The 20,618-nt window shown below is 43.7% G+C and overlaps 1 protein-coding gene across 1 annotated transcript; it reads left to right on the top strand.

Annotated features, from left to right (window-relative positions):
• Window positions 1–8,081: 8,081 nt before the first annotated feature.
• Window positions 8,082–20,323, top strand: LOC115174510 (E3 ubiquitin-protein ligase pellino homolog 2-like). The gene is made up of 7 exons (XM_029733116.1): window positions 8,082–8,450; window positions 14,820–14,949; window positions 15,245–15,346; window positions 17,629–17,826; window positions 18,099–18,284; window positions 18,481–18,686; window positions 18,948–20,323. The coding sequence occupies exons 1-7, from the start codon at window positions 8,374–8,376 to the stop codon at window positions 19,348–19,350; spliced, it is 1,302 nt and encodes a 433-aa protein (XP_029588976.1). The 5' UTR covers window positions 8,082–8,373; the 3' UTR covers window positions 19,351–20,323.
• Window positions 20,324–20,618: the final 295 nt, after the last annotated feature.

Genomic DNA, 20,618 nt, shown 5'->3' with positions numbered 1-20,618 from the left:
TACCTCATTTCATGGGTGCACACTCTATAAGTAAAGCTGCACAGTCCAATATAAATGTTCATTACGCAAAATAGGTTGACTGAGGAGTCCTGCAATAAGATCTATAACGCTAATATTAGTGTAAACTCTGGAATTGTAATCTGTGGGTGTCACTGAGTAGGCTGATACCTTTAAAGTGTGCACCAATGAAATGGGGTAAGGTTGTACAGTGCATATATACAGTGTACTCCCCATATATACAGGGTTTTTCTTTATTTTTACTATTTTCTACATTGTAGTATAATAGTGAAGACATCAACACTATGAAATAACACATATGGAATCAAGTAGTAACCAAAAAAGTGTTAAACAAATCAAAATATATTATATATATTTCAGATTCTTCAAAGTAGCCACCCTTTGCCTTGATGACAGCTTTGCACATTCTTGGCATTCTGTCAACCAGCTTCATGAGGTAGTCACCTGAAATGCATTTCAATTAACAGGTGTGCCTTCTTAAAAGTTAATTTGTGTAATTTCTTTCCTTCTTACAGTTTTTCTCAATTGCTAAAACACTAAAACCCATTGGCTGAACAAAGTTCTCAGTTGCCTGGACTCATTTAGCTAATTATGCAGTCTGTTGTCAATGCCTTAAACCATTTCACATGGTAAAACACAACTTGCAGATCTCACTTAGACTTTTCAGCAAAACTCTAAACACATTCTCATTCTCAAAACACATTCTGCACTCTAATGCACATGTCATCCATACTGGTAAACACAAGTGGCAACAATCAAATACAAATAGAGAAGACATGTCATTGATTGAACACAACCACTCAAAATTGATTCAACCTGTTTCAAATGATGCGACTGTAACGACGGTCGTCAGGAATGGACCAAGGCGCAGCGGATTGAGTGCTCAATTAACTTTTTAATGAAAACACTTAAACAAAACGATAGACGAATACAGACTTGAAGGCAAATAACAGCAATTCAAGTGACAACCTCCCACAAATTACAAACACACCCTAATATATAGGACTCTCAATCAAAGGCAACTAGACAACACCTGCCTTTAATTGAGAGTCCACACCCCAATTAACTAAACATAGAAACAGACTAACTAGAAAAAACAGACTAACAGAGCAGTGACCAAAAACCCCGGAATACATAAATCAACTACCCTCTACATAATACACACACCCCGAACCACATAAACCAAATACCCTCTGCCACATCCTGACCAGCCTACACTAACAAAATAACCCTCATACTGGTCAGAACGTGACAGCGACACAACCAATATAAGCCAGTTCAGAGAGCAAACAGGTTGTTGAGGGTGGGAAGGAGAAAGTCTGAGAATGGATAGAAGAAACAATGTGAGAAGACGAGGACGAGTGCGTATGCGAGGTGGGCGACGAGGAGGAAGAGGAGGGCAAGAAAGAGGAAGAGGAGGACGAAGAGTAAGACAAAGAGTGGAAATATCTGATGAAATTCGAGCAACAGTTATAGACCATGTTCTTGTCCATGGACTGACAATGAGGGAAGCAGGACTTAGAGTGAAACCCAATTTGAGACGATTTTCTGTGTCCACCATAGTAAGGACATTCAGAGAAGAGAACAGGTACAGTATACTACTGTATTTTTGTAATTGCAAATTTACTGTACTACACTATATGCAGCTGTTTCAATAGACATTTGTAAAGTTAATCACTGTATGTATTGTACTGCATGAATATGTTTTGTAACTGCACAACTACTTTTTGTAGAATTGCAAGGCTGCCACATGCAGGTGGAAGGACAGCTATATTCACTCGGGAGCAAGAGGCCGTTATACACTGCTCAAAAAAATAAAGGGAACACTTAAACAACACAATGTAACTCCAAGTCAATCACACTTCTGTGAAATCAAACTGTCCACTTAGGAAGCAACACTGATTGACAATACATTTCACATGCTGTTGTGCAAATGGAATAGACAACAGGTGGAAATTATAGGCAATTAGCAAGACACCCCCAATAAAGGAGTGGTTCTGCAGGTGGGGACCACAGACCACTTCTCAGTTCCTATGCTTCCTGGCTGATGTTTTGGTCACTTTTGAATGCTGGCGGTGCTTTCACTCTAGTGGTAGCATGAGACAGAGTCTACAACCCACACAAGTGGCTCAGGTAGTGCAGCTCATCCAGGATGGCACATCAATGCGAACTGTGGCAAGAAGGTTTGCTGTGTCTGTCAGCGAAGTGTCCAGAGCATGGAGGCGCTACCAGGAGACAGGCCAGTACATCAGGAGACGTGGAGGAGGCCGTAGGAGGGCAACAACCCAGCAGCAGGACCGCTACCTCCGCCTTTGTGCAAGGAGGAGCAGGAGAAGCACTGCCAGAGCCCTGCAAAATGACCTCCAGCAGGCCACAAATGTGCATGTGTCTGCTCAAACGGTCAGAAACAGACTCCATGAGGGTGGTATGAGGGCCCGACGTCCACAGGTGGGGGTTGTGCTTACAGCCCAACACCGTGCAGGACGTTTGGCATTTGCCAGAGAACACCAAGATTGGCAAATTCGCCACTGGCGCCCTGTGCTCTTCACAGATGAAAGCAGGTTCACACTGAGCAAGTGACAGACGTGACAGAGTCTGGAGACACCGTGGAGAACGTTCTGCTGCCTGCAACATCCTCCAGCATGACCGGTTTGGCGGTGGGTCAGTCATGGTGTGAGGTGGCATTTCTTTGGGGGGCCCTCCATGTGCTCGCCAGAGGTAGCCTGACTGCCATTAGGTACCGAGATGAGATCCTCAGACCCCTTGTGAGACCATATGCTGGTGCAGTTGGCCCTGGGTTCCTCCTAATGCAAGACAATGCTAGACCTCATGTGGCTGGAGTGTGTCAGCAGTTCCTGCAAGAGGAAGGCATTGATGCTATGGACTGGCCCGCCCGTTCCCCAGACCTGAATCCAATTGAGCACATCTGGGACATCATGTCTTGCTCCATCCACCAACGCCACGTTGCACCACAGACTGTCCAGGAGTTGACGGATGCTTTAGTCCAGGTCTGGGAGGAGATCCCTCAGGAGACCATCTGCCACCTCATCAGGAGCATGCCCAGGCATTGTAGGGAGGTCATACAGGCACGTGGAGGCCACACACACTACTGAGCCTCATTTTGACTTGTTTTAAGGACATTACATCAAAGTTGGATCAGCTTGTAGTGGTGTGGTTTTCCACTTTAATTTTGAGTGTGACTCCAAATCCAGACCTCCATAGGTTGATAAATTGGATTTCCATTGATTATTTTTGTGTGATTTTGTTGTCAGCACATTCAACTATGTAAAGAAAAAAGTATTTAATAAGATTATTTATTTCATTCAGATCTAGGATGTGTTGTTTAAGTGTTCCCTTTATTTTTTTGAGCAGTATAGTTGGCATGGTCCTTCAAGATAATGCAATAGGACTCAGAGAAATCCAGGAACGAGTGATACAAGACAACACACACTTCCAGGGAATCGACAGTGTGAGCATTTCCACAATTGACCGTGTCCTCCATCGTAACATGATGCGAATGAAACGAGTATACAGAGTACCTTTTGAGCGCAACTCACCAAGGGTGAAAGAACTGCGAGCTCAGTATGTGCAAGTGTACATTCAGAAACATTTACTGTAATCCAGATTGTCTACAGTACTAACACTATGTGAATGACATTACTCTTCAGTACATACAATGTATGTGAATCAGAAGTGCATACAGTAGGCCTAATTGTACTCTACAGTATAGCACTGTCTCTGTACGACTTACAAAATCCTACATACAGTATATTGTATTTCTACACAGACAATATTTGACTTGGAATCCTTGGACAGACCCCATGAGTTCATCTTTGTCGATGAAGCAGGCTTCAATCTAACAAAGAGGAGAAGGAGAGGCCGAAACATGATTGGACAGCGGGCCATTGTTGAAGTCCCTGGTCAACGAGGTGGCAATGTCACAATCTGTGCTGCTATCAGCAACCATGGTGTTCTACATCACCATGTTACACTCAGGCCATATAACACCCAGCACCTTCTAAGATTTATTGCCAATCTAAGAGATATTTTATTTGAGCGGCAGGTTCAAGAGCTAAATGAGAATCCCATTCCCACCTATGTGATAGTGTGGGACAATGTCAGTTTCCACCGAGCTGCTCAGGTAAGGGAATGGTTTAACATCAATGGGCAGTTAATGAACTTATACCTCCCTCCATACTCGCCTTCCTGAATCCGATTGAGGAGTTTTTCTCCTCTTGGAGATGGAAAGTGTATGATAGACAACCCTACACCAGAGTAAATCTGCTGCAAGCCATGGATTTAGCCTGTGGTGATATAGGTGAGGAATCATGTCAGGGCTGGATACGGCACACAAGAGGCTTCTTCCCCCGTTGCCTCAGGAGGGACAATATTGCTTGTGATGTCGACGAAGTGCTCTGGCCTGACCCAGCCCAAAGACAAGAAGAAGCACATTGATCACATGTTTTGTGTTGTGACAAGGTAGGGATGGTATGCAGAAGATAGCCCTATTTGGTAAATGACCAAGTCCATATTATGGCAAGAACAGCTCAAATAAGCAAAGATAAATGACCGTCCATCATTACTTTAAGACATGAAGGTTAGTCAATGCGAAACATTTCAAGAACTTTGAAAGTTTCTTCAAGTGCAGTTGGAAAAACCATCAAGCGCTATGATGAAACTGGCTCTCATGAGGACCGCCACAGGAAAGGAAGTCCCAGTGTTACCTCTGCTGCAGAGGATAAGTTCATTAGAGTTGCCATCTTCAGAAATTTCAGGCCAAATAAATGCTTCAGAGTTCAAGTAATAGACACATCTCAACATCAAATGTTCAGAGGAGACCACATGAATCAGGCCTTCATGGTCGAATTGCTGCAAAGAAACTACTACAAATGGACACTAGTAAGAATATTTTTTCATTTTTTCCTTTGTTTTGTTTTTACATTTATTTAATTAGGCAAGTCAGTTAAGAACAAATTCGTATTTACAATGACGGCCTACCCCGGCGAAAACCTAACCTGGACGACGCTGGGCCAATTGTGCCCCGCCTTATGGGACTCCCAATCCCGGACGGTTGTGGTAAAGCCTGGAATCGAACCAGGGTCTGTAGTGACGCCTCTAGCACTGAGATACAGTGCCTTAGACCGCTGCACCACACACTTAAGCAGAATGGCTACCACAGCATTCTGCAGCGATACACCATCCCATATGGTTTTCGCCTAGTGGGACTATCATTTGTTTTTCAACAGGACAATGACTAAACACATCTCCAGGCTGTGTAAGGGCTATTTGACCAAGAAGGAGGGTGATGGAGTGCTGCATCAGATGACCTTGCCTCCACAATCCCCCGACATCCCAATTGAGATGGTTTGGGATGAGTTGGACTGCAGAGTGAAGGAAAAGCAGTGAACGAGTGCTTAGCATATCTGGGAACTCCTTCAAGACTGTTAGAAAAGCATTCCTCATGAAGCTGGTTGAGAGAATTCCAAGCGTGTGCAATGCTGTCATCAAGGCAAAGGGTGGCTACTTTAAAGAATCTAAAATCTAAAATATATTTTGGTTTGTTTAACACTTTTGGTTACTACATGAGTCCATATGTGTTATTTCATAGTTTTGATGTCTTCACTATTATTCTACAATGTAGAAAATAGTAAAAATAAAGAAAAACCCTTGAATGAGTAGGTGTGTACAAACTTTTGACTGGTACTGTATATACAGTGCATGCGGAAAATACTCAGACTCCTTGACTTTTTCCACACTTTGTTACATTGATGAAAAAAATGTGTTATCCAATCTACACACAATACCCCATAATGACAATTGAAAACAGGTTTTTAGAAGAAAAAAACAAACAGAAAAAAAACAAGTATTCAGACCCTTTGCTATAAGGTTTGAAATTGAACTCGGGTGCATCCTGTTTCCATTGATCATCCTTGAGATGTTTCTACAACTTGATTGGAGTCCACCTGTGGTAAATTCAATTGATTGGAAATGATTTGGAAAGGCACACACCTGTCTATATAAGGTCCCACAGTTGACGGTGCATGTCAGAGCAAAAACCAAGCCATGAGGTCGAAGGAATTGGCCATAGAGCTCTGAGACAGGATTGTGTCAAGGCACAGCTCTGGGGAAGGGTATCAAAACATTTCCGCAGCATTGAAAGTCACCAAGTGGCCTCCATCATTCTTAAATGAAATTAGTTTGGAACAACCAAGAATCTACCTAGAACTGGCCGCCCAGCCAACCTGAGCAATGGGAAGAAGGGCCTTGGTCAGGGAGGTGACCAAGGACCCGATGGTCACTCTGACAGAGCTCTTCTGTGGAGATGGGAGAAACTTCCAGAAGGACAGTCATCTCTGCAGCACTCCACCAATCAGGCCTTTATGGTAGCGTGGCCAGACAGAATCCACTCCTCAGTAAAAGGCATATTACAACCCGCTTGGAGTTTGCCAAAAGGCACCTAAAGACTCTCAGACATGAGAAACAAGATTCTCTGGTCTGATGAAACCAAGATTGAACTCTTTGGCCTGAATGCCAAGCGTCACGTCTGGAGGAAACCTGGCACCATCCCTACGGTGAAGCATGGTGATGGCAGCGTCATGGTATGGGGATGTTTTTCAGCGGCAGGGACTGGGAGACTAGACCAGATCGAGGGAAAGATAAACGGAGCAAAGTACAGAAAGATCCATGATTAAAACCTGCTACAGAGCGCTCAGGACCTCAGACTTGGGCGAAGGTTCACCATCTAACAGGACAACGACCGTAAGCACACAGCCAAGACAACATAGGAGTGGCTCTGGGACAAGTCTCTGAATGTCCTTGAGTGGCCCAGCCAGAGCCCGGACTTTAACCTGATCGAACATCTCTGGAGAGACCTGAAAATAGCTGTGCATCAACTCTCCCCATCCGACCTGACAGAGCTTGAGAGGATCTGCAGAAAAGAAATGGGAGAAACTCCCCAAATACAAGTGTGCCAAGCTTGTAGCGTCATACCCAAGAAGACTCGAGGCTGTAATTGCTGCCAAAGGTGCTTCAACAAAGTACTGAGGAAAGGGTCTGAATACTTATGTTATATCTGTTTTTTATATATATATTCACATTTGCTAACATTCCTAAAAAACAGTTTTTGCTTTGTCATTATGGGGTATTGTGTGTAGATTGATGAGGGGGGAAAGATTTTGTCAATTTTTAGCTGTAACGTAACAAAATGTGGAAAAAGTCAAGGGGTCTGAATACTATCCGAATGCACTGTATATCCCCCAATGCAAACAGTCTAATAAATTCACATTTTATCTGTTTATTATCAAATTAATTCATTGTCGTATTTATTTATTAGTTATTTAACAACATTTCAACCTTGTTTAGCATGATCTAGTCCAAATATGGCATTATTCCACTGTTTGTATCTGTTTATCAGTTTCAATGGGGGCCTTTTATTTTGAAGGCGAACAGATTTTCACACAGGTGAACTGACCCACAAAATGGGTTACTTAATTTTTTTATTGAATCCGAAATCTATTACATGTCCAATATCCCTGTTTCCCAACCTATGTCAATGGGAATGAGACTGAGTGTACCGATATGCTGGGATTGGCTTTTTTAAAATAAAAGAATGGCTGTCTGACCCACTTCCAAATGAAATCTAAACAGTCAACAAGAGAGGTAGGCACGTTATAATGACTGCCACCAGAGAGACATTGCACAATTCTTCAAGCTCTTCTATGAAATTATAAAAAATGTAAATCAAGAATGTGAAATATAATATGCTGAGCCTGGACTACAAAGGGAGTGTATTTCCTCCAGAATTTGAAACCGCTTTTTTTTATTTTACATAATACCAGCAAGCTTCTCATCAAGACCTCGACAATCTGAATGGTTTTCAAAGGGAGATTGTTGGTCACTGAATTTAATTTTCAGAAAGAACAAAATTATATTTCAGTATTATTCCCACACAGTAGTTCTGATTCAAAACAATACGTACGAAACAATATATATTGTGATCTTACAGGGACTGTATTATTCGTTTGGGGTTTTTGGTTTTATTGTCCTCCCCTACAAAAGATGGGTCAGTCGACTCCATCTGCCCGCGAGCTGTTTTTGTACACTCCGCAACAGAACAGTTTTGTGTCGCGCGGGCCTTAAATTAGTAGCTTTTCTACATTCTTTTCAAAAGATGCTCGCTCGCGGAATCAAAACAATCAAACGAAGAACAAGAATTCTCAAGAAACTCTTGCCTCTAATTAAACTTGGATAGAATTAAAATCAAGTAACTTCCACGTAGTTTGAAGGGTGTATTTCTTATTTTACTTCACTACTGTCTCTCTCGAACGTTTACAAGACCAAGCTCGCGCCAGTCTGATGAATTCGCCGAACCAGGACGAAGATGATGTGCCCGTTAAAGACCCGGTGAAATACGGCGAGCTGGTCATATTGGGGTGAGTAACAGTAGGCTAGACGGATAAATTGGTCTCACCGGATCGAAACTGAGGTAATAGTCGTGGTAGCGCGATTCGGCTACTACTATTATGTTCGCCTACAAGGAAAAAAAATTGAAAGGATGACGTGTGAGTCGATTGAGTTCGGGTTGGTTTTGTTCTACACAGACAAACGTTATCCTTTATTGCTATTCAGAAAATGTAAGCTTATTTAGATTTCGCAACAAATTTGCCCCACACAATTGTGGGGAAATTATTGTGAAGTTGCTAGAGAACGAGCACTAAGTATAGTATAGTAACGTTACAGTAACTTTGTAACACTGGGGACTGATTTGATACACTAGCGCCCGAATATAATTGTTATAATAAGTAGTCTGCTACATCATCATAAGTCCACACTGAAATGAGTAAGGAGGATGTAGGCTTTTTTTCTTCAATAAAGATCTGAGTCGGTGTAAAATCAGCACTCGATTGCTCAGGCTGAAAATACCTATGATGTCATGCTATTCTGGAGCTGTGATGATCACAGAAAGTGGGACACTGGATGAAACCAAACCAACCTGTAAAACACAGCCTAACATATCCCACCACAATTGATGTGTATATATAGCCTACTTTTGTGGTTCACTTAGGGAATTAATCAACAACCACACACAGGCCTATTGGAGCATTCACAAATGGTGCCTGCATGTTGGCGAACATATTTTCCCCACACATATCAGACAGGATGTGCATAAGAGAGACAGACATTCAGCATTTCCACCTCTGCCCAGTCTATAGTCCTGAGGATCTTTGGCTTAACTACTTTCCCATGTACTCTCTCATTCTCAAACTTCCGTTGTGCTTCAAGAGCATCCTGTACACAGGCCTGTGATGCAGTGACTCCATGACACCACTCTTCCCCTCTCCACCCCTCCTGAACTAGACTACTGCCCAATCCCAAATCAACCCCTAGCCCTGACCTGGGCACAGATATGAGCAATATAGTTATTATAGCTAGCCTACCTCTTGTCTGGAATTTTTTTGGCATGTTGCATGTACCTCTCCAATGCTCTCAGACCTACACAAGTAACACTACGTAAGGGTAGGGGCTAATGGTTTATCCACAGTCTTGTGTTAACGCTCCCGACTCTAAACACATTATGTTTCTCCCTACCAGAGACTGGGGTTCAATCCCTGCATCCTCCATTTTCACACTTGACTCTCTCCCCCTCTCATTTCAGTACTGTCTCAATAACATGCAAAAAATATGCAAGAAGAGTGGAATTCTGACTACTACCTCAAGTGTAGTAATAGTAATGTGTTAGCAGTATGGTCAAATCTCCACCTAGCCCTCGTGGCAATGCTGTCCATATGCTGCTGACCATCATGGGCATAAAGTCAGGCTGCACTTGAATACTGATTAGCCGCATTCTCCCCCCTGTAGCTAAAGGACATACAGTGGCAGAGACAAAACAGCCATGCGTGACACTACAAAGCACACAGTCCTCTGCAGAAATGCTATTGGTATCTCCCTCTCTCCTTTGTAATTATACTGTAATGATTTAGTAATTACATGAAATCTTGTTCACACACAGACCCAATGATGTTCTCGGAAATGCTGAATGTTCTTCCCAGTTCTCTTGCTGCAGTATAACATTGAGGAAATCTTGAGAGAACCCTCTCCTCGTCGCTATCAGACGTGTATATTTTGACTATAACTAGCATATGTTAGCGTTGGGCCGGTAACCAAAAGGTTGCTGGCTTGAATCCCAGAGCTGAGAAGGTAAAAATCTTTTAGTTCTGCCCCTGAGCAAGGCAGTTAACCCACTGTTCCCTGGGCGCCGATGACGTGGATGTCGATTAAGGCAGCCCCATGCACCTCTCTGATTTAGAAGGGTTGGGTTAAATGCGGAAGACCCATTTCAGTTGAATACATTCAGTTGTAAAACTGATTAGGTATCCCCCTTTCCCTTTTATGCTGTGACGGCATGATTTGCCAGATCCACCTTAACCATCAAATATTCCGCAGGCTCGGTCTGTCGGTATCTCAGTGCAGGGCATGTGATGTGGTGATTGTTCTGCAGTGAGTCCCTGTCTGCTATCTGTCATTCATTATCTTAGTTAGACTAGGCTGAGTGGGCTCTCTGGTTCTGTGTGCTAGCCAGGGCCCAGCCCGGCTCTGCAGCTCACCCCTGCCCTTCTCTCTCGCGCCCACTTCTCCTTCTCTACTTTCTATCTTTCTCTGTCTTACTCCTCCCCCAGTGCTGTTTGCTGACTCTCTGAGAGAAGCAGTCCCTAATGGCACCTCTGCCCTCCACAAAAATAAGGCCTGTGTCAGGGGACAGAGGAAGTGAATATTTCATACTGCGTACAGCTGTTGGGCAATGTCAAACCTTTTTCCTATTGTGATTATGTACTCATAAAACATTGTGATTTGATGGTATCGCCCCCTATTGGCCCCTATTTTAATAGCGCCAAATCGCGAATCATGATGAAAGATAATGTTGCTGAAAGCCTGGGCAGAGGCTAAGTGCAAGCAAACATTTTAGAATATTCCTTTCTGGTGAAGATTCAGCACGGAACAGGTGTGTCTGTGTCTCGCGCACATGATGCAGAAAAGTGACTCAACTAATAAGGAACGAGCTGTCATACCGTAGTGAATTAGGTTATAACTCATGGGCTGGATAAGCAAGTCTACAGTCTTCAGAACTGGATAATAATTATGTTGCCTCATCCTCGTTCTATCTCTCATAAAGCTGTGATTGAGAATAGCCTATGCCTAGGCTTATAGACTCCAACTTTTGTAGTTGTTCTTTTTGCAAGAGGAAACTTTAGGACAACACCTTCTTAGGCTATTAGAATATTTGGGAAATAAGCTACTGTTTGTAACTTTAACTTGCCTTAAAGCTTTTATGATAGGCCTAGTAGGAGGACAGGTTATTGGCCATTTGGTTTTTGACCTCGCATGGAGGGATTTTTCCACCCCGTATGGATCACTTCTTTCTTAATAAGATAAACTTGTCATTCAATTTTTCTATAGGCTATTGATAATGTTTGTTCTCTCTTATTATTAGTACCCTGGCTACCTTACGTTTGTAGGCTATTTAAACAACTTTTTAAGGTGGAACTCCGTTAGATTAATATATTGTTTGATCAGGAGAGAAACCATGCATGCATAAAACGATGAAAGCCCAAAGTCATATTCCATATCGAATGGAGAGACAAGGGAATATGGCCTACGTTTTTTGTAACCGCTAGACAAACAAATACTGAACAAAAATATAAACACATGTCAACTGTTGATCCCATGTTTCATGAGCTGAAATAAAAGATACCAGAAATGTTCTATACTCACAAAAAAATGCTTATTTCTCTCAAATTTGTGCACAAATTTGTTTACATCCCTGTTAGTGAGCATTTCTCCTTTACCAAGATAATCCTGACAGGTGTGGCATATCAACAGGCTGATTAAACCTGATTTAATAAACACAGGTGCACCTTGTGCTGGGGACAATAAGTCATGTTGACTGCAGGACTGCCCTTTTGTTGGGAAAAATTCATTCTGAGTGGCTGGGCCTGGCTCTCCCCAGTGGCTGGGCCTGGCTCTCCCCAGTGGCTGGGCCTGGCTCTCCCCAGTGGCTGGGCGTATGGCTGCTCCCCTGCCCAGTCATGTGTAATCTACAGATTAGGGCCTAATGAATTTATTTCAATTGACTGATTTCCTTCTATGTACTGTAACTCAATACAATCTTTGAAATTGTTGCATTTATTATTTTGATCAGTATAGTTAAGGAATGTCTGTTTTATATATATATTTTTTTTTTATGAATAGGTTTAGGCTTTAAGGCACATGCATCTGACAGAGTGTGAGAGAGAAACAATGTTTTCTGACTGGACATTTTGCGCTGCTTTGGTGGAATTCTCCGCTCTGTCTAGTCTACATTCCTCTCTTGCGTTCTGTAGGCCTATATAACATAGGCTATAGCAAATGGAAAGGAATAGGCAGATTACTCGGAATGTCACACGTGTGCTGCGCTGCCGTCCACTTCCATTCTTTTCTACGCAGCGCCAGTCAAGTTCAAATAGGCAAACCATCGCCTGTCACATCACAATGTTGTCACCATCGACCATGGCTGTCAGTCATTGTTGATAGACAATACTATTGTAATGTTGCCAAACCCTACTGTGTTTTGCATGGCCAGTTCTGGTCCATCTGCTTCCCCCCTCTCATCTCTTTCTGTATCCCTCTCTTCCTGACCTCTGACCTACTCCTGCTCTCTCTCGCCCTCTCCCTCATGTTTACCCCCTTTCTCTCTGCCCTCTCTCCCTGTATTTCTCTGCCCTCTCTCCCTGCCCTGTCTCTTTCTTTCTGGTCTCTTTCTCCTTACACCCCCCCGTTCAGCTCTGTCCTGATGTGACGCAGGGTCATTGTACAGGTAGCAGTGGGTTCCCTTCAGATCTCCTCTCCTTAGATCTCATGACCGGGCCTCACTACTGCACTCTGTTCCAACACTGTGGGAAGGGAAATATCTTGGCTTGTCTGGTCTGGACTAACATTTGTGAAAGGGAAAGATCTTGGCTTAGGTCTGGTTTAGAACTGTGGAATGATGCTGATCGTCCAGGAAGAGCAGCTGCAGCTTGGCATAGAGAGGCATAGCTTTGTTAAAAGAGGAGAGGGGGAAGGCTGGGAGAAAGGAGGAAGGGCTAGTGAGAGAGAGAGAGGAGAGGAATAATTTGATTTGAAAGCAGGGTTGATGTCCCCTGAAAGGGCTCTGTGTCCACTGGGCATCATCTGAATAGTGTTTAATAGGTACCATGCCCAGCTGATTAGCTGAAAGCAGGCCTCACCGTGAACTCTTAGCGTGACAGTGCGGTGCAGCTCTACTCAGTTGCCCAGAAAGCTAGTGACGAGACAAGAAAGAGTTTTTAGGTTTGAACAATCAGCTGAGATGACTGCACAGTTCCATTTAGGCTAACGCTTGCTCATTCTTTCTCTTCCGTGTCTCTCACTGTCTCTTTCGGTGCTGACACACACTAACAAACACATACACACAGAGAAAAGTGCCCAGAGGAGAGGTTAAGAAGGAGTTAAGCCTAAGTATTCAGAGCACCATATTCATTCATTCATTCAATCGTTGTTATTCAGGCATTTGCTGAATACAGTTTAATTGGTGTTTCAGTGTAAAGAGGGTTCGCCCAGTAAGCGCGCTATTCTGAGGTTTCAAGTGGCCTGTCAGTGAATCGGGCTCAAGTGGTACTTATCCGTATCTATGAGCGGGTAGTTGTACATTAGTTGTCTGTGAGGAATGAGTGGTGGAGGTGATAGGCCAGCATTATAAAAGGGATGTTTCATTCTGTAGCAAAGTAGGCCCACAGAAACCAACACTGACGGGAGACCGTCAAAATGGAAGAGCCAAATGATCAGTAGGGATTTGCGATATCTCCAATGATCAAATGAGGTGAATAGGCTACATGGTGTATTTTTTCTTTCTTATTTATTTTTCAGATTTTGTTATTTAAAGCAGGCAGACCGGCATCGAGGAATTCAGTTACTGTTCGATTGAACGAATGGGCAAAATTAGTGACCTAAGTGACTTTGGGTATGGTATGATCGTCGGTGGTTCCAGTATGTCAGAAACGGCCTCCTGGGCTTTTCACGTACGACAGCGTCTAGGATTTACCGAGAATGGTGTGATAAACAAAACATCCAGTCAGTGGCAGTCCTGTGGACGAAAACGGTTTGTTTGAGGTCGAAGGAGAATGGCAAGCCAAAAACAGGCAAATAACGGCACAGTACAACAGTGGTGTGCAGAATGTCATCTTGGAATGTACAACTGATCAGTCCTTGTCACAGATGGGCTATTGCAGCAGAGGATCACTCCTATCAGCTAAAAACATAAAGAAGCGGATCACCAACTCTGGACAATTGAGGAGTGGAAAAACATTGCCTGGTCCGATGAATCCCGGTTCCTGTTGCGTCATGTTGACGGCAGAGTCAGGATTTGGCGTGAGCAGCATGAGTCCATGGCCCCATCCTGCCTGGTGTAAACAGTACAGGCTGGTGGCAGTGGTGTAATGGTGTGGGAATGTTTTCCTGGCACGTGTTAGGTCCCTTGATACCAATTAAGCAAGGTTTCCATGCCCTGAAGAATTCAGGCTGTTCTGGAGGCAAAGGGGTGGGGTTTGACCAAGTACTAGATGGGTGTAGCAAATCAACTGGCCACTGAGTGTATATTCCTGTTGTACCTGTGGGCTGCCACTGAATTTTTTTATTTCATTTAAAAAAATACATATCCAAATGAATTATCATATTACATAGTTAGTAGCAAAACATTTAGCATGTAATTTATTTAATGTAGAATCTCTGTATGTGTTTGTGTTCTCTAGGTACAATGGCTCTCTGCCCAGTGGAGACCGGGGGAGGAGGAAGAGCCGCTTCGCTCTGTACCGGAGGACCAAGGCCAACGGAGTCAAACCCAGCACTGTTCACATCCTCAACACACCACAGGACAGCAAGGTGTGTGTGTGTGTGTGTGTGTGTGTGTGTGTGTGTGTGTGTGTGTGTGTGTGTGTGTGTGTGTGTGTGTGTGTGTGTGTGTGTGTGTGTGTGTGTGTGTGTGTGTGTGTGTGTGTGTGTGTGTGTGTGTGTGTGTGTGTATGTGATGTTACCGTAGTCTTCCTATAGTGGGAAATGCTGTCCTCATGGTAGGCCTACAGTAACGGAGTGTGTGTGTGAGAGGATATCGCAGGAATATGAGGATGTAGAGGTCTACCCTAAACTCTCCTCTCCTGTGGTGGTGTTGTGATTGCAGGCAATCCACAGCAGGGGGCAGCACAGCATCTCCTTCACTCTGTCCCGCAACCAGACAGTGGTGGTGGAGTACTGCCACGACAACGACACTGACATGTTTCAGGTAAACACCACAGCAATGCTTTTTTTCTTTCGGCTAAACACGAAAATAATGCCTGCCTGCTTATCTAGGTAATACTGAGTTCTTTGTCTTCCAAAAACAGGAAGAACAGAAAGAGGATAGCGACTGTACACCCAGGTGTTGCTACCACATTTTCCATTTTAGGAAGCTTTTGCTGTGTGTATACACCCTCCTCCAGAGTTTGTGTATCGGATGCTTTATTTTGGCTCACATGCTGGGAATACTCTCCACCGTGTGTGTGTGTGTGTGTGTGTGTGTGTGTGTGTGTGTGTGTGTGTGTGAGACACACTGAAATAAATAATAATTAAATCAGCCAATCCCACACCAAACCCCTACTGTATTGTATGAGTAAGAACCACACCAGCAACCTTCCACAACAGCAGGGGAACGGGATGAATATTCAATCACTTCTGAAATAGATGTCTGGTGGCCAGCTTAGAACAGGACCCCGGATACATTCAAAGCACGGAGAGCGTTGTAGAACTATGAAATGTATCTTAAGTGGGTTATCACAGGTGATTAATTTACCGTGAGTAACTGCACACAGCCTGAAATGAAATGTAGTCAGATGTTATTGCTATTTTTGTGTGAACGATGATACAATTGTGGCAAGTAATAAGCACAGCAGGATCCCTGGCCTAATTAACAAGCTAAAGAAAAGCTCAAATCATCACAATCACATCCATCAATAAAACCAAAATCATGGCCTGACATAAATATTACTTTAACCTCTCTTGGGTAGGGGGCAGTATTTTCACGGCCGGATGAAAAACGTACCCAAATTAAACTGCCTACTACTCGGGCCCAGAAACTAGAATATGCATATTATTAGTAGATTTGGATAGAAAACACTGAAGTTTCTAAAACTGTTTGAATGATGTCTGAGTATAACAGAACTCATATGGCAGGCAAAAACCTGAGAAAAATCCAACCAGGAAGTGGGAAATCTGATGCTTGTAGTCTTTTCAAGTCATTGCCTATCTAACACACAGTGACTTAGGGTTCATTTTGCTCTTCCTAAGGCTTCCACTAGATGTCAACAGTCTTTAGAAACTAGTTTCAGGCTTTTGCAGTGAACGGAGAGTGAACAAAAAGGCCGGGAAGTTGGTGACTCAGAAAATGACATGAGTTTTATGGCGCGCGTTCAAGTGATGAGGTAGCTGTGTTCCATAACGTTTTTCAAGACATTGGAATCGTCCGGTTGGAATATTATTGAAGTTTTATGTTAAAAAGGCCCTAAAGATTGATGCTATACAACGTTTGACATGTTTCAACGAACGTAAATAGAACTTTTTTTACTTTTCGTCGTGAAATTTTGGGCGCGCTTCCTACATTTGGAGTAGCTTACTGAACGCGCTAACAAGGAGGTATTTGGACATAAATTATAGACTTTATCGAACAAAACAACATTTATTGTGGACCTGGGATTCCTGGAAGTGCCTTCTGATGAAGATCATCAAAGGAAAGTGAATATTTATAATGCTATTTATGATTTTAGATGACTCCAAAATGGCGGGTATCTGTATTGCCTGGTGTATTTTTCTGAGCGCCGTACTCAGATTATTGCAAAGTGTGCTTTCCTCGTGAAGCTTTTTTGAAATCTCTCACAGCGGTTGCATAAAGGAGATGTTTATCTATAATTCTTTGAATAACAGTTTAATATTTTATCAAAGTTTATGATGAGTATTTTTGTAAATTATTGGAGGCAAAATATTTTCTGAACATCACGCGCCAATGTAAAATGCTGTTTTTGGAGATAAATATGAACTTTATCGAACAAAACATACATGTATTGTCTAACATTGAGTCCTAGGAGTGTCATCTGATGAAGATCGTCAAAGGTTAGTGCTTAATTTTAGCTGAATTTCTGGTTTTTGTGACCCCGCTCCTGCTTGGAAAATGGCTGTGTGGTTTTTCTTGTGTTGTTCCTGTCCTAACATAATCTAACTTTATGCTTTCGCCGTAAAGCCTTTTTGAAATCGGACAATGTGGTTACATTATGGAGAAGTGTATCTTTAAAATGGTGTAAAATAGTCGTATGTTTGAGAACTCTGAATTATGACATTTTGTTGTTTTGAATTTGGCGTTCTGATTTTTCACCGGCTGTTGAATAGTGTGAACCGTGGGTGGGACGGTAGCGTCCCACCTGCCCAAGAAAGGTTAAGTGGAGCAAAGGACCTTTAAAATTACTTTCCCATCGAACCCTGTTCTGAACACAAGACAGATCCCATGTAATGTTTCTCTCTCGCTCGTTTCCCTTGCAGATTGGGCGCTCCACAGAGTGTCCAATAGACTTTGTCGTGACGGACACATCAGGAGAGGGGAAGGAGTGCGAGGACCCCTCGGTGGCCCCCAGCACCATCTCCCGCTTCGCCTGCAGGGTGGTGTGTGAACGCAACCCCCCCTACACCGCACGCATCTACGCCGCTGGCTTTGACTCCTCCAAAAACATCTTTCTAGGGGTGAGTGTGTAGCACGGGCTCGGTAGAGTGACCAAATGGAGAGCTCTAAATGGATGTCAGTTGAAAACGAGTTGGAGAAGAGTGACACTTCATTAGGCACAAACAGAAGACAACAGTGTGTCCTTATAGGACATGTTCAGGTAGTACCGACCTACGTTTTCTCCCATTGGGTAGCTACAAAACACAACCCATCCTAGATGCGAGTAACCAAGCTTCGGTTCTTTCTCGGTTTTCTTATTCTATTTCATCTTCTTCATCACCTCCACTTCCAGGAGAAAGCCACTAAGTGGAAGAACCCGGATGGCCACATGGATGGTTTGACCACCAACGGGGTGCTGGTGATGCACCCTGAGGGTTTCCCTGAGGACAACAGACAGGGCCTGTGGAGGGAGATCTCTGTTTGTGGGGACGTCTATGCCCTCCGAGAGACACGCTCTGGACCCAGCCGAGGCAAACTGGTCAGTACCGTAGGCTACAAGAGACACAACCAGAGCACCCTATTCCCTATGGGCCCTTGTCAAAAGTAGTGCACTATAGGAATAGACACCTGTATGTATTTGTGAACGTATCATTTTCTCTGATTTTGTTCTTTGTGTGTATCAGTAGTAGTCTGATGTCCTCCCTGTGTGTGTGTGTGTGTCTCCTGGCCTGTAGGCGGAGGGAGAGAGCAGTGCCCTGCGGGATGGTTCTCTGGTGGACCTGTGTGGAGCCACTCTGCTGTGGCGTACTGGAGAGGGCCTGCTCCATGCTCCCACCCTCCGCCACCTGGAGGCACTGCGACAGGAGCTCAACGCTGCCCGGCCACAGTGTCCTGTGGGCCTCAGTACCCTGGCATTCCCCAGCCTGCCACGCAGCCACAGGTGGGTAGCTACTACACAGTGACCGACAAGGAGCTGCACCACAAGGAGGTAGTATACATGAGTTGCCCCTATCTACTTGGACAGTGGTCGGGGCAAATTCAACCTTGAGAACTACACAAACATGCCTCGATTACAACTACGTTTTTATCCCCTGTAGTCTATTTAAAAGCTATTTTACAATACAACTACTACCAACAAAATAAATGGTGCTTTGAGTTTGAGGAAAAACGTAAAACCTAGTAGTTTTCCTTTTCTCCCCAGTCTGGAGGAGCGCCAGCCCTGGGTTTATCTCACCTGCGGACACGTGCACGGCCGCCACGACTGGGGCCAGCGCCCCGAGCGCCGGGCGGCGAGAGGAGAAGGAGAGGGGGAAGGAGGGATCTCCACAGTCCGCCGGGAGTGCCCTCTATGCAGGAGCGTGGGGCCCTACGTGCCCCTGTGGCTGGGGTGTGAGCCCGCCGTGTACGTGGATGCTGGAGCGCCTACGTACGCGTTTGTACCCTGCGGCCACGTGTGTTCAGAGAGGACAGCCAAGTACTGGGCGGATACCCCGCTGCCCCATGGGACCCACGCCTTCCGGCCCACCTGTCCCTTCTGCTCTGCCCCTCTCAGCAGCACCCCACAGGGCTGGACACGCCTCATCTTCCAGGGCCCCATCGACTAGCCAGGGCCCCCACAGATGCATTCCATAACTACTACACAACAGTGGAACCAACAAAGTCACTAAACCAAAGGCCCAATCGTAACTTGAGATAATAGTGTATAACCAATATGGATATTTCTCCAATTTACACTACATCCATGGTGATGTTAGACAAGTGTGTGCACCTCAAACATTTGTGTAATAATGTGTTAACATCATTTTAGGATCTGTGCTGTAGTTTGCATTAGGCACATTTCTCTCAAGGTAAGATTTGGCCGTAACAGAATCTCCCTTCAAAAGCAATAAGAACACCACTATAGCGAAGCATAGTTTTTAGATAAGCTAGTTTTTTGGCTAGTCATCCATGTCTCCAATTCTGTCTCTCTTCGGACATGGCTGAATGTTGTCTGCAGCTCAAGGGCTAAACCTGAGGTGTGTTGAAGTCACTGGATGTTCATGATTGCTGGTTTCCTGACAAATTCCTCTCAGCCCAAATTTGAACCAATAATGTAATGATGCTACTTCAGTGTTTGAGTGAATATTCCCATTGACAAATATGAATTATCCGGAAAACAGAACATTGTAATATTTTGCGAAGCGGTTCAACCCCAAAGTACCAATAACTTACTCTACAGTTGCAAATATAAGTGATGTTGGTGAACATTCTGCAGTTTGACCACACCTCAGGTTTGTGACCAAACAGACAGGGTCTGTGTCATGAGACAGAGCAGAAAGGTCAGAAAGCGTGACATAAAGTAACCTCATAAGACATTTTTTTCAATGAAAATATAACTATTTTATTAAAATGGGGGGTGTTTTGGGGTGGGATTTCATTTAGATGTTGAGTGTTAAGATGCAACTATTTTTCTATCTTGAGTATTTAGTTAAATGTGATTTCTCAATGTACGCGTTTTCTGTAAGTGTACGACTTAATATGTGTGTTCGATGAAACGAGGACAGTGAGATAAAATTGCCAACACTGTGTCACACACGTTACACGACCATAAACAATTGGCCAGACAATGAATGTAGCCAAATACTCAGGCTATACCAGCTTAGCCTGCCCAGGTGCTTGTATTGAATTGCTCTATATTATGCTACTACTATTTTTTTATCTGAACGTTGTGATATAGAGTATCAGTCGAAAGTTTGGACACATCTACTCATTCAAGGGTTTTTCTTAATGTTTTACTATTTTCTACATTGTAGAATAATAGTGAAGACATCAAAACTATGAAATAACACATATGGAGTCATGTAGTAACCAAAAAAAGTGTTAAACAAATCAA

The sequence above is a fragment of the Salmo trutta genome, chromosome 35 (genome assembly GCF_901001165.1).
Source record: "Salmo trutta chromosome 35, fSalTru1.1, whole genome shotgun sequence".
Lineage (NCBI taxonomy): Eukaryota > Metazoa > Chordata > Actinopteri > Salmoniformes > Salmonidae > Salmo > Salmo trutta.
The sequence above is the reverse complement of the archived record's forward strand: the minus strand, read 5'-3'. Positions and strand labels throughout refer to the sequence as shown.

Excerpts from the sequence above, each read along its gene's own strand:
- LOC115174510 (XM_029733116.1), top strand. The coding sequence starts at position 8,374 with ATGAATTCGCCGAACCAGGACGAAGATGATGTGCCCGTTAAAGACCCG. Across the intron at positions 14,950-15,244 it reads ACACACCACAGGACAGCAAG|GCAATCCACAGCAGGGGGCA; the intron begins GTGTGTGTGTGT and ends TTGTGATTGCAG. Across the intron at positions 17,827-18,098 it reads CCAAAAACATCTTTCTAGGG|GAGAAAGCCACTAAGTGGAA; the intron begins GTGAGTGTGTAG and ends CTCCACTTCCAG.